The 17,494-nt window shown below is 36.3% G+C and overlaps 2 protein-coding genes across 3 annotated transcripts in view; both read left to right on the top strand.

The window, feature by feature from the left end:
* guf1 (GTP binding elongation factor GUF1) overlaps positions 1-10,020 on the top strand; it is a 31,224-nt gene extending 21,204 nt beyond the window's left edge. The window contains exons 14-17 of the mRNA XM_030146138.1: positions 1,591-1,692; positions 9,442-9,561; positions 9,646-9,682; positions 9,766-10,020. Coding sequence (XP_030001998.1) covers positions 1,591-1,692; positions 9,442-9,561; positions 9,646-9,682; positions 9,766-9,900 — 394 coding nt within the window. The 3' untranslated portion in view covers positions 9,901-10,020. The remainder of the gene's footprint in view (positions 1-1,590; positions 1,693-9,441; positions 9,562-9,645; positions 9,683-9,765) is intronic.
* A 5,803-nt stretch (positions 10,021-15,823) lies between these two features.
* pigg (phosphatidylinositol glycan anchor biosynthesis class G (EMM blood group)) overlaps positions 15,824-17,494 on the top strand; it is a 202,424-nt gene continuing 200,753 nt past the window's right edge. For both annotated transcript variants that reach the window (XM_030145924.1, XM_030145925.1), the window contains exons 1-2: positions 15,824-16,252; positions 16,901-17,106. In XM_030145924.1, coding sequence (XP_030001784.1) covers positions 16,099-16,252; positions 16,901-17,106 — 360 coding nt within the window. In that variant the 5' untranslated portion in view covers positions 15,824-16,098. The remainder of the gene's footprint in view (positions 16,253-16,900; positions 17,107-17,494) is intronic.

Raw genomic sequence — 17,494 nt, 5'->3', positions numbered from 1 at the left:
GGATATGATCATGTCCGAAATGTATAAATGGGGTAAATTGTCCCTTTTTAGTCAAAGAACTGGCTCTTGGTTCAGAAATCTGGTTGGAGAGCAGCACTAAAACAAAAATATAAACCAGCACCACTGATACTTTGTTTTTAAGGCAGAAACCTAGAATCCCTTATGTCAGGGGCTGTTTCTGGGTTTATGTCTGCCTATCTTGACCAGTAAAACATTGCATAATAAACCAGCAAATAGTCGAGTAAAACATACAGACCACCATTGAAAAAAAAAACCCAAAAAACTACTAACATTTAATCTGCCTAAAGAAACACTTAAGTTACAGGGATTTCAGTAAATAATCACCTTACCATGTTTAATTCATTCACTGATGAATTCACTGTGTTCTGCAGAATTCACACAGACACAGGGAGAGCGTGCAGTAAAGCAGATGGAAGAAAAAATCATGAAATGTCATATTTCACCAGTTTCCAAATCATTTTCCACTTTTTGAGATTTAACTTGTGTTCTTTTATAACACAGGTGTCAAACATGCGGTCCAGGTGCCAAATTCGGCCCGCTAAAGGATCCAATCTGGCCCGTAGGATGAATTTGTGAAATGCAAAAATTCCACTAAGATATGAACAATCCTTTTAGTTCAGGTTCCACATTCAGACCAATTCAATCTCAAGTGGGCAGGACCAGTAAAATACTACCATAATAACATATAAATAGTGACAATTCCACATTTTTCTCTTTGTAAATGTCAATATTTTCATGTATTTACACTAAAACAAAGATTAATTTCGCAAAAAATGTGAATAACCTGAACAAATATGAACAACCTGAAAGGTCTTAAGAGAAGTAAGTACAATTTTAACAAGATTCTGTTATTAAATGTTTTGCATGTTTGTAGATCCACTGTGATCTGTAAGTTATAATGTACATGTGTAAATGATAAACTGACGCAGAATATTGTTAAAATTACACTTTTCAGTTTGTTCATGTTATTCACATCTTTTGAAAGGATAGTTTGTAGATGTAAATCTTTTCATGATGTAAATTTACTTTTCTTCACTCTAAAACAGAAAAGTTTGGAGTTGACATTATTTCTATATTATTCTGTTATTATTTTACTGGTTCGGCCCACTTCAGATCAAATTGAGCTGAATGTGGAACTGAACTAAAATGAGTTTGACAGCCCTGTTTTATAACATCATTACATTCTGTTGTAATTGACTGAAAAATGTTCAGACTGGAATCATGAACACATTGATTTGTTGCAGTAACCGATTGAAGCAACCAATGCTGTGTGTATATGTACGTGGCTCCTCTGATAGCTCATATTTATCAGCTAGTGGGAGTGGCTTGTGGGACCACACATCTCCAAAACTGTCAGAGCAAATCTTCAAGTAGAATCACTGTTGATGTTAAATTGAACACAGATTTGAAGTTCTACCAATATTACTGCTAAAAAAAACCATAATCCCACATTCTTTCAGCAGCAGCAGCAGCAGTATTTTGAAATGTGTACCTTAAAGCTAACATGTGATGGGGCACTATGGCGGATTGTAAACTGATTTTCACTGTCTGTAACCTCTTCTTCCTCAGCTTTGACTATGAGAATTCAGGCTACCAGACTGCTGATCTCATAAAGATGGATATACTTCTGAATGGACGACCGGTGGAAGAGCTCACCACAATAGTTCACAGGTATACACTCAGTAAGGCTAGGGTCCAATTAGGGATGTAACCATATGAAAATTTCATATCACGGTTTTTGTGACCAAAATTATCACGGTTATCATTATTATTGCGGTATTGTTGAAATTGTGCTCAAAATGTTCAAAAAGTGCTAATACACACACTGAAATAATTTAACCAAGTGGTATTTTGAAAAATAAATAAATAAATAAAATAATTGGCACAATGCACTTTCTGTTGCGGAAACATTCAAATATTACCCCTTAGTGGTCTGAGCCTATTTTTCAGTCCTTTAGATTTTGCTTTTATATACTATATAAACAAATGTTTACTATACCCATGTTTGGGATCTGGTTTTTTTTCAGCACAACTTCATCTATCTCATTTGCCTATTATTTTTTCACTTTAACCTACTATATCAACATAAAAGGACAGAGAACACACAAAAAAATAAAATCCAATTTGAAAAATGTATCTAATTTATTGCATAAATAATACACAGATGTTTAACTCTTTCGGTGCCAGACAGTTAAGGGGCTAATAAGCCTTAAAAGTGCCACAGAATTTGGCCATTCTTCAGTATTCCGCGTCGTTTTTATAATCGAAGTCTGAATCGTCATCAGAACTCATTTTCTAGCAGATGGGACTGTTTTGACAGATCGCTGTGTTTACGATATTACTACAAAATGGCCATCTAATTTGCATATGATTTCATTCATAAATTCATTCATAAAATTTCCCAAGCAGAAAACGAAACGCGAGCTCTTCCTTGGTCAAAAACCGCTCGGTAACATCCGACCGATTGCTACTTAGATTCAAAACGCACCGGACGCAGCCGATTCATTATTGATCGTAATTTGCAAGAAGATTTGAAAGAACGTCATCGAAATGTGAGAAAGAAATGGGGCTGGATGGTTTGTTTGTACACAAATATGGCGTGTTCTCCAAAGCCGATCTGATCGGCCCGTGGCACTTTTAAGGTTGTATTCGTAAAGCCGATTTAATCGGCCCATGGCACTGAAAGAGTTAATGAACTGTTTCAAAGATTTTATAAGTGAATATTGGCTCCAAATAATAGGTATATAAAATCTAAATTGTAATAAATTAAAACTATACTCACCTATTTGACATAAAAGCAGATCTTGACATAGGGTTTTTTCCCCCTAAACGTGCGGTAATCAAACACGGTTATCATGATAATTAGCATTTAAACGCTAATACTAACCGTCTGCAATTTTACCGCGGTGTATCGTTATACCGGTAATCGTTACATCCCTAGATCCAATATGTGTATATATATATATAGGTAGGTAGTAAGTCAGTCTTTCCATGGAGGACATTTCCTCTGGTAGCCACTGATCCTCATGGGGTGCATCCGTTTGGAGCCAGTTCCTTGTAATGGCCTTTTTGGAAGTGATTATAAGAATTTTAAAAAGGTATTTGTCTTCTTTGTCTAATACATTTCCATTTAGCAGTCCCAGCTAAAGGAATTTGGGGTCCTTAGGAATTGTGAAGGTCATAATACCCTCAATTATTTCAAAAAGCCTTTCCCAGAAAGACTTCAATTTTATACAAGTCTAGAAAATGTGACAGTGATTAGCAATTGCGTGCCCACACTGTCTCCAGCAATATTGTTCATGCCCTTTGACTTTAGTAGTGATATGTGGTGGAATAAAGAATCGGATCAGGCTTTTCCACCCAAATTTCCTCCATCTTTTAGAGCTGGTAGATGTTTGTTGTGTGTTGCACATGGTATACCACTCACTCTCAGACAAGACAATACCCAGCTCTTCCTCCCATTTAGATTTAATATATAATGTGTTGTTTCCATTTAATGTCTGCAGCCCTTTATATAATTTAGAAACAGTTGTACTTGGCAGACCTTTGTAGGCATCTCTAAGTCAGCCCCACTACTTGAAATGCCTTTTCATATTTCTGTATTGTAAAAATGTCGTACTTGTAGACATCGATACAAATCTATATTTTCTAGATTGAATTCTGTTTTTATCTTTTCGAGACTTAAAAATATTTCCCTCTACAAACAGGCATACCACTGTTAAACCTTTTTCATTCCACCTTAGAAAAACAGGATCAGTTACACCTGGTGCAAAGGAGGGCCAAATCAAAATTTTTATATCATTCTCCAAATTGTATTTTTTGGCAACTTTATTTCAAATTAGTAATGGATTGTGCACAATATCGTTTTCCTTATTTCCATGACTGGACATTTTTTCTCCTAATTGTGTTTGGGGGGGGGGGGGGGGACCCATATTTAACACTATTTAGGATCCAATATTTAAGCCTTTCATACATGACATGCACATTTGTGGACACATAGTTTAAGCTCACTTTCCAAAGGGTTAGAAAGGCAATATTCTCCAAACCACATGGGGGCAGTCTCTATAGACCCTAAGCAATACAATGAAAAAGGTACCATCCTAGTTTTAGAATTTGGACTGCTCTGTGATCTCATAAAGTTAACCTCCTAAGACCCAGCTATGGGTTTTCTGCCCATGTGTGTGGACAAGAGTTTCACAGCTTTATATATACACAAAAACAAAAAAACAAAAAAAAAAAAAATGGTCCACCGCAAAGGACATTCTATAATTTAAAAAAAAAAAAGTATCTGAAAAAACTGTTGCATCATGATGTTTCCGTGATGTTTAAATAAAGAAAAGCCAAAACTTGTACTTTCCTTGTACTTGTTCCTTGTACTTTCCTCAGGAGATAAAATATCTTCGTAATAAAACCATATTAAAAACATAAATAACATAAAAATAAAAATGCATTTCAACTTTAGCCTAATTTTGAGTTATAAAATCAATCTGAAAAAAATCTACACTTTTTTTTTGATAATTAATGCATGAAAGGGTTAAAGTGAAAAGACTGTTTCTCAGACATCGTTCCACTGGTGTTGTCTAAAAAGATCTCCTTATTATATTTTCTATGGTTGAATTATTCCTGCTGCCAGACAAAACAATTGGCAGGTTTTTTATGAGTTTACATAATTTCAAGGTTATATGGTCATTTATTACTTAGGTAATTCCTCTGAGCCCACAGAGCATGAAATGTATTCCACCTTAAAAATGGCCTCTTGGCAGTCAGCGGTAACATTATCTTACAGTGACTTTACACATCGGACAAGGACGACAGAGGAACTCACAGTCCAAAAAATGATGACGCTGGGCAGACTTGTGTTTAATGTACTCATCAAAGCCAGTCCGGGCCATGGTAATGGAAGGGCGCCTCACTTCAGCGGCTTTAGCAGCTCCCCATTTATGCTGGAGGCCTCGGGGTGGGGTGGGGGGGCTCTTCATGAAGGGGAACATGCCAATCACAGAGCAGCTTTTACACCAGTGAAATGTTTTATAGTCTGTGACAGGAGCTCAGTGACACGAGGACGTCCAGCCAAACAGAGAAGGTGATGACAGCACATGTGTCCGTCTGCATATGATAGGCTGCTGATCACATGACCTTTATGCATTGAAGCACCGTCCAGGCTTTATACTTTGTTTTAAAATGGTAGGTAATTCAGACATTACTAACTATTTAGTGCAGGGGTGTCAAACATGCGGCCCGGGGGCCAAATGCAGCCGGCCAAAGGTTCCAATCCGACCCGTGGGATGAATTTGCAAAGTGCAAAAATTCCACAGATTCATTTTAGTTCAGGTTCCACATACAGGCCAATATGATCTACAGTCAAATATCCTACAAAAAATAATGACTCCATATTTTCTTCTGGGTTTGGTGTGAAAAAAAATATTACATTATGTCTATAAATAATGACAACTTCAAATTTTTGTCTTTGTTTTAGTGCAAAAAATAACATTAAATTATGAAAATATTTACATTTACAAACTATCCTGTAACAATAAAATGTGAATAACCTGAACAAATATGAACAACCTGAAATGTCTAAAGAAAATTCAGCACAATTTGAACTCTTTTCTTCCTGTTCCTCAGTGTTTAATGTCTTTGCAGATCTGATCCATAATGCACATGGACTAATGATAAGTTGAGGCAGAATATTTTTAATATTGCACTTATTTTTCTTAAGAAATTTCATTTTTTTTCAGGTTATTCATATCTTTTTTGTTTGGATGGTTTATAAATGTAAGTATTTTCATAATTTAATGAGAGTTTTTTGCACTAAAACAAAGCCAAAAATTTGGAGTTGTCATTATTTACAGGTTCTTATGCTATTATTTTACTGGTCCGGCCCACTGGAGATCAAATCGGGCTGAATGTGGAACCTGGAAGAGGATGAGTTTGAGAGCCCTGATTTAGTGCATCAGTTAGGGTTAAAGGTGTGGGAGACTTTTGTGACCAATTTTTCATCAGATCTGTCAAACCTCAGTCATATCCTCAGTATCATGAATCTGTCAGTCTGTCTGTCATTACTCACCTGAATCTCTTGCATTACAGTGAACAGTTTCTTAGTTCCATCCACCAGAAACAAACCATATGTTTACAGACAGAGCCAGTAGGTAACTCGGGCATCTTCGGAATTTTGTCGTGATGTGCATTGTGGGAAACGCTGCTTTGCGCTGCTGTCTGACAGCCGCAGCTGCGAAAGACATGACATGGAAATGGCAGGAGCTCCCTTCCCTCTGTGCATATCCCTCCAGCCGTTTCCGCGTCGTGTTTCATCCATATAATATCATATGCTGGTGCTGCCTTCGCTTCCTACAATGCACATCACGACAAAATTCCTCAGATGCCTGAGTTCCCTCCCAGCTCTGGATGTAAACACATGGTTTGTTTCTGGTGGATGGAACTAAGAAACTGTTCACTGTGATGTAAGAGATTCAGGTGAGTAATGAGAGACAGACGGACAGGTTCATGATACTGAGGATATGACTGAGGTTTGACAGATCTGATGAAAAACTGGTCACAAAAGTCTCCCACATCTTTAAAACAACCACAGTGGACCAAAGTTCTGTACAGAAGAATGAAAGCACAATACAAATTGATAAAAGCATTAAAAACATTAAAATCAAATCAAATTGTAGCGCATTGAAATTTAAAGCAAAAACTATTTACATGGTAATAGGATTTGGACAGTTATAAGTTCATAATTATAAATTCATATTTCATTGTAGAGGTTAAAACATTATTCATATATATATACACAACTGAGTAATTAATTTTTTTTTTCTAAAACTGTACCTATGTAATAACATGGTTATGTTCCTTTAAGAGCGAGACACAAAAGACTCATGGGTAGTACAGTCAGTGCATTGTTGTGTAGTCGCGCAGAAACTTAAGAAAATGCTTGATGTGAAACGAACTGAGGACAGTAATAAAAGTTGCCCAAAACGAAGATGAACGTGAGTCTGGTCGTTCATTTCAAGGGTGCAACAAAAACAAGTTAAAATATTAAAACAGAAACAAAAAGTCAACATTGCACGAGTGTTAAAAGGCCAAGGAGAACAGGTGGGTTTTAAGAAGAGATTTCAAAACAGACAAGTCAGCTCTGCAGAGGTTTGGTCCACAGTCTGGGACCAGCAGCAGCAAAGGCCCCACCTCCTCGTAGCCTGCACGTTGTTCTGGGCACCATCAAAAGCAGCTGATCAGCTGATCTGAGAGAGCGAGTGGAAGTGTACAGGGTGGAGAAGCAAAATTTACACTGAACATTTAGTTGTTTTTTCTCAGCAGACACTACGTCAGTTGTTTTGAACCCAAACATATACTGATGTCATAATCATACCTAACACTATTATCCATACCTTTTCAGAAACTTTTGCCCATATGAGTAATCAGGAAAGCAAACGTCAAAGAGTGTGTGATTTGCTGAATGCACTCGTCACACCAAAGGAGATTTCAAAAATAGTTGGAGTGTCCATAAAGACTGTTTATAATGGAAAGAAGAGAATGACTATGAGCAAAACTATGACCAGAAAGTCTGGAAGATACTATTAAAGAAGAATGGGAGAAGTTGTCACCCCAATATTTGAGGAACACTTGCACAAGTTTCAGGAAGCGTGTGAAGGCAGTTATTGAGAAAGAAGGAGGACACATAGAATAAAAACATTTTCTATTATGGACATTTTCTTGTGGCAAATAAATTCTCATGACTTTCAATAAACTAATTGGTCATACACTGTCTTTCAATCCCTGCCTCAAAATATTGTACATTTTGCTTCCCCACCCTGTATGTGTGAAGGAGCTCAGAGGTAGGACGGTGCAAGACCATGGAGGGATTTAAAAACAAAAGTATTTTAAAATGGAGTCTAAAACGGACAGGCAGCCAATGGGGCGACGCTAAAACCGGAGAAATGTGCACAAATTGAAGAGTGCCAGTTAAAAGATGCGCAGCGGCATTTTGCACTCTTTGAAGACAATGGAAGACCCACTAATCCCCTTTGTGCACTGAAACACAGTCTAGTCTTTACACTTTATATCAAAATGGTACTTAATTCAGACATTAGTAACTATTTAGTGCATCAGTTAGGGTTAAAGAACTTGTTGCATCTGGCACATATTAATCACTGCAGTAATAATCCAATGGAAGGATCTGCTGTTTGCTGCCTTAAAGGGCTCATATTTGTCTAAACCCACTTTTCTTAGTCTGTGCTTCATTTCTTTGTGTATTTGGACCCTAATAGTTCATACAGTTTGAACTTGAACCCTCCAGCTGCTGCAAAACTATCTTTATATTCATTTGGGCAAAAATCCAGTGGATTTCTACAACCTGTTTGAATTCCTTCTTCATTAGTTCTGTCTATAACTAGTTCCGTCTCCACATTTGTTCATATCAGGTCCAGACTTCAGACCAACATTTCTCCAGTTTTTTTCCATAATTGTCTGTTGTCATCAGCAGTTGGAGTCCAGACTGAAAATATGTCCAAACTTGGAGCCCATTACCTCAAATGTTCAGTTGTCTGTTGAACGGGACAGAGCAGCACAGCCGACAACCTGGAGGGGGCGGGGCCTGAAGTGGCTCATGTGCATTTAAAGGGCCAGCGCTCCAAACTACCTTTGTGGTGTCATTACTCAGAAACAGAGTTGAAGATGGACCTGTGGAGTTGAATGAATGAAGAATTCAGACCCAAGCAGAGCATTTACAGTTTATGGAGAGCACAGGGAAATGTGGGAAAAGGAAGAATTCCATTTAAAAAAAAAAAAAAAAAAAAGCTAAAAATCACTTGTGGAAGTAAATCTGTCTCATCAGATTTTGAATTATAAAAGCCATTGAATTTCTAGCACTGACATTTTTTTGCACTGAAATTGTCTGAATTTTTTGTCTCTGAATTCACCTATGTTCATAAATTTAGAATAAAAAAAAAATTCAGATGTAAAAAATTCAGATCACACATCCGCGCTGACCGTCTTCTTGCATCGATGTCACATGACCAACCTAACGTAACTCAACTGGCTGGCTGTCAGTTCGACTTGAGATAGAATCGATTGCTTTTCTTTGGTGTCCTGGATGTGTGATCTGAATTTTTTGCACCTGAATTTTTTTTTTATTCTAAATTTATGAACATCGTTAAATTGAGAGACAAAAAATTCAGATACTTAATTTCAGTGCTTGAAATTCAGTGGCTTTTATAATTCAAAATCTGATGAGACAGATTTACTTCCATAACCACTTCTTCAAATCCAGTGGGGGAATTTTTTTGGTCAACCCATACATTTGGAATTTGCCAGGTTAATCTAAAAGGTTTGCGCTTGTTTTCTTCTTGGTTTCTCTCAGTAAAGTTGTGTTGTTGTCACCACAGTTTGCTCAGTGTCGTTTCGTTGTGCCTTCCTCAGGCAGCGTGCATACAACACAGGGAAAGCCATGTGTGAGCGCCTCAAAGACTCCATACCCAGGCAGATGTTCGAGATTGCCGTTCAGGCTGCTATTGGAAGTAAAGTCATTGCAAGAGAAACGTAAGTTCTGCTTTAGACGGAATGCTTTGGGAATGGGATGTGTCCAAGGTGTAAGACTTATGTTCCATAATGTGTGTCTTTCAGGATAAAGGCATACAGGAAAAACGTTCTCGCAAAATGTGTAAGTAGATGATTTTTCAACAGAGGTGAATAGAAGAATGTGCCACAAATGTCAAGAATTCTTTGTTTTTTGTCTCTTGGCAGTATGGAGGTGACATAACCCGGAAGATGAAGCTGTTAAAGAAACAGGCAGAGGGCAAAAAGAAGATGAGACGAATTGGAAATATAGATGTTCCCAAAGATGTTTTTATCAGTGTTCTAAAGAGGAAAGACAAGTAAATAGTATTAGGACGTAGTTATTAACACTGTTATTATTGTATTCAACTGGCCTTTGGTATTCAAAGACTAGTTTTACCTGATCTGCCTCTGAATAAATGAAATCATTGTTGTTTTCTCAAATGTGTCCTTACTTTGTGTGTGTTTGACATTTAACAGAATGTAAAGATCGACTGTTTGCTGAAGCATTTAATTCCATAGATTTTTCATCGTCAGTGACTTTATTGACACACAGTTTTTACCAATGAGTTCAGTACCTGAATTTCCAGCTTTTTGATGATCATTTTATTTACAGACAGACCTGTGATGCATGTGAGATTGGTTCATCTCAGTTTTATCTTTACATCAGCTCGATGTTCTGCTGATATAGGATGTGTGTAGTGCAAAAATATAAATGAAGAACACGACAAGTTAAGTCACAGATTTAATATCTGGCAGATAATTTAAATGTGTGGGAGACTTTCGTGACCAGTTTTTCATCAAATCTGTCAGACCTCAGTCATATCCTCAGTATCATGAACCTGTCTGTCTGTCTGTCATTACTCAGGTGAATCTCTTGCATTACAATGAACAATTTCTTAGTTCCATCCACCACAAACAAAACGTGTGTTTTCATCCAGGACTCATTCTAGTTGCATCTATTTTATATGGAACCTTTTATAAGTGATCTGTTGGTCCAAGTATAATTTTGTTCTAATGAGTTCTCTGGTGAAATCGTAGTTTTGATGCCTGCCGTGATGGATAGTTTTGGTTCATTTAATAGATTCCACTAAAAAGAGTGTAAAATAACCCTGTTACAGAGTGCTTAAGCCAGTGTTTTTCAACCTTGGGGTTGGGATACCACACGGGGTCACCTGAAATTTCTAGTAATTGATAAAAAAAATAAAAACTTACTAATAAGAAATATATGTTGAGTTGACAGACAATCCCAATACATAACAGACATGACAAACTGAAGCTGAAACTGCAGCACTGTGGTTCTGTTTCTGTGTCAAATGTTCACTGTGGTCAGTTTCAGATGCTGCAGCTCTTTCATAATTCATAGTTTCAGTTCTTGTTTTTTCAGTATTAATTGTCCTCCTTGTAAATCACAGCTGGACTGACTGGACATATCCTGACCAAGGAAAATCTGATTCTCCCTTTGTGCAGTAATCTACACCTGGATTTACTGCCTCCGTCCACAATAATGTACATTATATAGACTAAATGTCGTCTAAAATTAATGTTTATTTGCAAAAACAAATTAATTTTAGCAAAAAAAAAAAAAAAAAAAGTCTCAGTTTTGAATGTCTAGGGTCGCCAGAAATTTGTGATTTTAAAATGGGGACACGAACCAAAAAAGGTTGGAAACCACTGCTGTAAAGTCTGGAACTGAGGACACCAGTTGATGGACTTTTGGCAGAGGAGTGTTGTCCCAGTTCTGGTTTTCAGATGGTGGGCTGCAGGCTGGCCAGTTCAGGACCAGGACTGTTCTACTATGAGTCTGTGCAGGCATGTCTGTGTGTAACATTCACACCTCATATACTCAGAGAGGTGGCTATAAAGTCAAGTATTTCAGATAATTCTGTTAGTTTTCAAGCAGTAAAATGAGTTCAGAGCAGACTTTTCTCCATCCTGATCCACAATAAACAGTAAATCCACATCTTAAAGCTGATATTCAAGATTTTTTTCATCACCTTTTTCATTCATGATGAGTTTGCATCATTTAATGCATTTCACTAAATGAAAGTTAAAAACCACATTCAGGTGGTTTGACTGGAGGAAGCCCTACTGACCTCAGGGTTTTCCTTAGTTTGGTCAAGGCTTTTTATCATCATTATTAGACTCAGACCAATGCATTTTTACATTTGTATGATTAAGATCCTTAGAGGCTTATAACTTAGTAGCTTTATAATTCAATGTGTTTGAAATGAATGTAGAAATAAGTGACATAGATTGAACATAGCTGATGGTTAGACTTCATACAGTGATAAACTAAAGTCCACTTCTGTTCATGTATGTAAAAGGCTGTTAATGGTTTTCAAAATCATACAGGCGTCTTTGAAATCCTTGATCCCTGAAATGTCATTTTAAAAAGTTGGTAACACTTTACAATAAGGGTCCCTTAATTAGCGTTAGTTAGTGCATCATTAAGCATTAATTAACTGTTTAATAATATATTATCAATCATTATTATGTATTATTTAGCATTAGCTAACATATTAGTTAATGTATTAATAAGCCATTAATGTTTACTACTCAAAGTTAGTTAATTATAAAGCATTAATAAAAGCTGAATAATGTAATTAGTTATCACTATGTATGCACTACTCAGCATTAATTAACACATTGTTTATATATTCGTAAGCCGTTAATAATGTCTCTAGTAATCATTTACTAACGGGGTTTAGAAGGAGGCTAACTGTCTGCTTAGTAGGGGCTGTGTATTGGCAAAAATCTGGCGATACGATACAAATCCCAAATCTAGGATCACGATACGATATATCACAATATATCATGATACTGTTAAAAAGGCAAATTTTTGTTTGTTTCTTTTTTAAAAATGATTATTTCCTGGAAGAATTGAATTACAGCAGAAATATACGCAAATACTAAACACATTTTTATTTGATCACAACAGGATCTAATGTTATGTCACAAAATGTTCCTGTGTTTAAACTTAAATTCAGTTTTACAGACATTCCAGTTTCAGATCCTGTTCAAATGTTCAGATTCTATTAGTTCACAACTAACATCAGAACAGTATTTGAGTTCAATCCCAACAAAGGAACTACCATCTGCCTCTCAGACATTAAAAAGTGCTTTTAGGATGCTGCAAATAACCATTGTTTAATAAAACAGTGTTAAATGATAATAAATAAGATACAAACAATAAAGAAAACAAAAACCAAACATGAACCTCCGCCATAGCTGCATTTGAATAAATACCTAAAAATATCAATACGGTACTTTTTAATATTGATACAGTATTGTGAAATGAAATATCGCAATATATTGCAGAACCGATATTTTCTAACAGCCCTACCGCTAAGACAGATCAGATGAACATGTGATCATGACAGATCAGATGAACATGTGATCATGACAGATCAGATGAACATGTTTGCTCAGAATGTTCCTCTGTGTGAGTTGAGATGTTCTGTTAATCTGTTTTAAGGTGTTTTAAATAAAATGTGTAAAAGGCCTTATATGTGATTGTTTCAACTACATTTCAACTAATAATGGTGAAGTAATGCTTATTTACCACTGTTATGTGTTTCCTAAGGGATACATGTTGACACTTTATAAAGGTCCAGATAGTGTTCACTACTGGTTACCTGTGGTTCATTTATGCTAATGAGCCATGCATTTATTAAAGGTTAGGTCAGGTTATTAAAGTTCAGCTCTGCTTCTGCTCATGCCCAGTCTCCTGGTTCTTCTTACCCACACACCAGCTCCCTGTGCTCCCATGACTGACCAGCCCGGCACCAGTACCAACAACAGCGATGGCACCGGTACCAATGATCGCAACTGGTACCAGCAATAGCACTGGGAACACAGTGGCAGACAGTTGGCCTTCCCAACCCCATTAGTAAATGATTACTGGAGACATTATTAACGACTTACGAATATATAAACTATGTGTTAATTAATGCTGAGTAGTGCATACATAGTGATAACTAATTAGATTATTCAACTTTTATTAATGCTTTATAATTTAACAAACTCTGAGTAGTAAACATTAATGGCTTATTAATACATTAACTAATATGTTACTGTTAGGTAAAACATAATAATGATTGATAATTTATTATTGAACAGTTAATTAATGCTTAATGCTGCACTAACTAACATTAATTAAGGGACCCTTATTGTAAAATGTTACCAAAAAGTTCACACATTTATGTGTAAAAACACACCAGATTACAAACAGCTTATTATCTATAATATGTATTATTTATCTATTTTATCTGTCTCTTTAAGTTAATTCTGAGCCCTAGAATCTACCAAGAGAGAAACAAAAATGTAATACAAATAGCATATTTACACTATAAATGCTGAATGTGTGAAAATCCATCCAAGCCAGTCCTTTATTCACTGATTCCAGTAGATGGCAGCAGCAGCTCAAAGACAACACAAGCCATTCCATGTGCAGATGTACATACAGAAGAGTTATTAACCCTTAAAGACCCAAACATCTACCCAAACCATCTACTGATGTAAACTGTTTAATACCTGTTGAGCCACTAATCCTATCAATACATGGAAATAATTGGTGTAAAATGCAGTTTGTCATCTTTTCATGGTCAATCAATCAATCAAATTGTATTTATACAGTGCCACATCATAACAAAAGTTACCTCATGACACTTAACATGTAGAACTGGTCATCAGATATGACCCATTTTGATGTTCAGAGGCTCTGTAGTGAATGTGAAAACACCGTTATCTTCTACAACATTGATTCCCCAGTCAAACCCATGGAGTTGGATCAATAACAGTGGATGGACACACTGCGTTTATGTTCAGTTAATCAGAGATTTACTGAAAAAGTCACTTTTTCCTCAGTTTTCTCTATTTTTAAACAAATAATTCTCAACTTTAGTCTGAGCTTTTATGAATATCTATGTGATCAAGAAATTAAATGTAGGAAAATACATGATTTTCACAGAAAAAAAAGAACACAAAATACAAAAGATAATATTACAATAAATGGTGGTAAATCACTCAAACACAGTTAAATATAGAGAAACATTCAGTGAGGCATTATGGGTTATTGATTCCTGATTCACCTGCTCTATGATATGTTGAAAAAGTCGTATCAAAATGTATCCATTGTAGTTTTGCTTGTATCAATGCATCCTTGTGTACTTTAGACTGAGGTTGTACTTAGCAACACTTTACAGCATCCAAAGGAAAAATGAGCAGATACTTGACGTTTTTCTTTCTTACTGTATCTCAGTACAATTGTGAACTCTCAGAAATGATGTCATCTCCAGAACCAATGTAAAACTTAAGGTATACATAAAAATAATCATGTTAATTTGTCTTCTTTGAGTCAGGAACAATCTAAGTAACTCATCTAAATGGCAGTAGCTAAGGTTTTAAATGTGTTTATAATAATCCAAACAGGGGGGCATCTGTTATAGCAGGGCTTTAGGCAAATAATAATATGTACAATTCAGTTTTTGAGGAGATGTTCAGGTTGTACTAATTAAGAATATCCTACTTGTTAGCCTACCTACCTTTTAAACTTTATGGCAGATACCTTAGACCAGGGGTGTCAAACTCAGATCCTCGAGGGCCGGTATCCTGCATGTTTTAGATGTTTCCCTCTTCCAGCACACCTGACGGTCATTATCAGGCTTCTGCAGAGCTGGATGATAGGCTTATCATTTGAATCAGGTGTGTTGGAAGAGGGAAACATCTAAAACATGCAGGATACCGACCCTCGAGGAACTGAGGTTGACACCCCTGCCTTAGACTGTGAGTGGATAAAACATTTTATATTAAATCACACGCAACACTAAATATTTAATAACATGTAGATCCATACCAGGTGATACCTTCCCTATAAATAAAATCAATCAGTAAACATAATCAAATGTGAATTTAAGCATTACCTGCTACAGTTAGTAGGTACCTGCATAACCTGGATATGCTACACTTTACTATTTGTCTGTCTGTTTTTATGTTGCATCTTGTATCATGTTTTTTCTTCCTATTGTTCATGGTACAACAGTTAAATCTGTCTGTGGACCAAGAAGCAGTGATTTTTTTCCCCCCTCAAATAATGACTGTTAATTGTTTATAGTATAATTTCCCCCGTAAATAAGTAATTCTTGTTCCTGTGCATCCTTCTCTGTGTTTCTCTCCCCGAAGCGTATGTGGCACAAAAAGCGTATTGCTTATGTTTGACCTAATATACTACCCGTAGTTCAGGCTCTCAATGCGGAAGCCGCTTACACGGTGTTGCCGTTTCTTAAAGCTAACTGTCATTAGTATTTTTATTTCTTAGTAACTGCGGTCATAAATATATTTCATAAAGTCAGTTATGATGTATGCTGACCTTCGACTTTATAAATAATGTTTGACACATGCTCTCATGTGAAACAGAACATTATGAAAACATTTCTGTCTTGTATATTTAGGTAAACAATGTAGGAAGCACCGCTAGCTTAGCAGCTCGTCTCTCTAACATCTCTGTTTTAAACTAACAAAATGAAAGTGCGCTCGTCTGTGCTCGCCTCATTTATTTTGATTTTTGAAGTGATTGGCGTTGCCCTCTTCCTCCGGGGCTTCTTTCCCGTACCTGTCAAGTCTTCTCTCTCCTCCAAGAGCAAACTGTCCGACCTGCCAGCGGAGCCGGTGACAGGTGAGTCCCTGCCCGGCATCACCTGCTGCCGTGGATCCGCTCCTAAACTCAGAACCCAAGCATGACAACTAGGGCTGTGTATTGGCAAGAATCTGGCGATATGATACAAATCACAATACTAGGATCACGATATATCATATCACGATATATCGCGATACTGTTAAAAAGGCAATTTTTTGTTTGTTTCTTTTTTTAAAAAAATGATTATCTCCTTGAAGAATTGAATTACACCAGAAATCTGCACAAATATTAAACACATTTTTATTTGATCACAACAGGATCTAATGCTATATCACAAAATGTTCCTCTGTTAAAAGTTGAATTCTATTTTACAGACATTACAGTTTTAGATCCTGTTCAAATGTTCAGATTCTTTTAGTTCAGAACTAACATCAGAACATTATTTTTGTACAACCCCAAGAAAGGAACTAACCTTATTTAATAAATGAGTGTTAAATAATAATGAATAAAATATAAACAAAAATCAACCTCCATAATATCTGCATTTGAATAAATACCTAAAAATATCAATATAGTACTTTTTAATATCAGTACAATATTGTGAAATGAAATATCGCGATATATTGCAGAACCGATATATTCTAACACCCCTAATTACAACTGAGGCCATGTGTGTTTACTTTACAGGGAGGGCTCCCAATGGCTCTCGGCTCCCCCAGCCCCTGTTTAAAAGGGTGGTCATCATGTTAGTGGACGCCCTGAGGGAGGACTTCGTGTTCGGACCCAGTGGTCGCATATTTATGCCTTACACCAGACATGTGGTGGAGAGAGGCTCCTCACACAGCTTTGTGGCCAAAGCCAGACCTCCAACTGTCACCATGCCCAGAATAAAGGTAAGAGGAGCCCGTATGGACGGACACAACACACACAGAACACACACTGAATGAATGAATGAATGAATGAATGAATATTTATTAATATTTATTTCAGTTATGTACAAAACACATACATATAAAAAACTAACAAGCAAACATAGAATTAACACAATTGGTAACTGAAAAAGGAAGAAGCTGAAGCCAGAGGTTTATTTCTGCTTCTCCTACTCCATCCTTACTCCAACTCCACACCTGAAGTTGCAGCAGATTAAACATTAACACAAATTAGTCTACATTCAGTTTCTTAAGTCACTTTGAAATCATATTATCATATTAATATTAAAAATAAATAGATAAATAAATAAAATGGGGGAAAAAAACCCTATATATTAACAGTTAATTCGGA

This window comes from Sphaeramia orbicularis, chromosome 10 (assembly GCF_902148855.1).
Source record: "Sphaeramia orbicularis chromosome 10, fSphaOr1.1, whole genome shotgun sequence".
Lineage (NCBI taxonomy): Eukaryota > Metazoa > Chordata > Actinopteri > Kurtiformes > Apogonidae > Sphaeramia > Sphaeramia orbicularis.
This window is presented reverse-complemented; position numbering and strand designations above follow the sequence as displayed.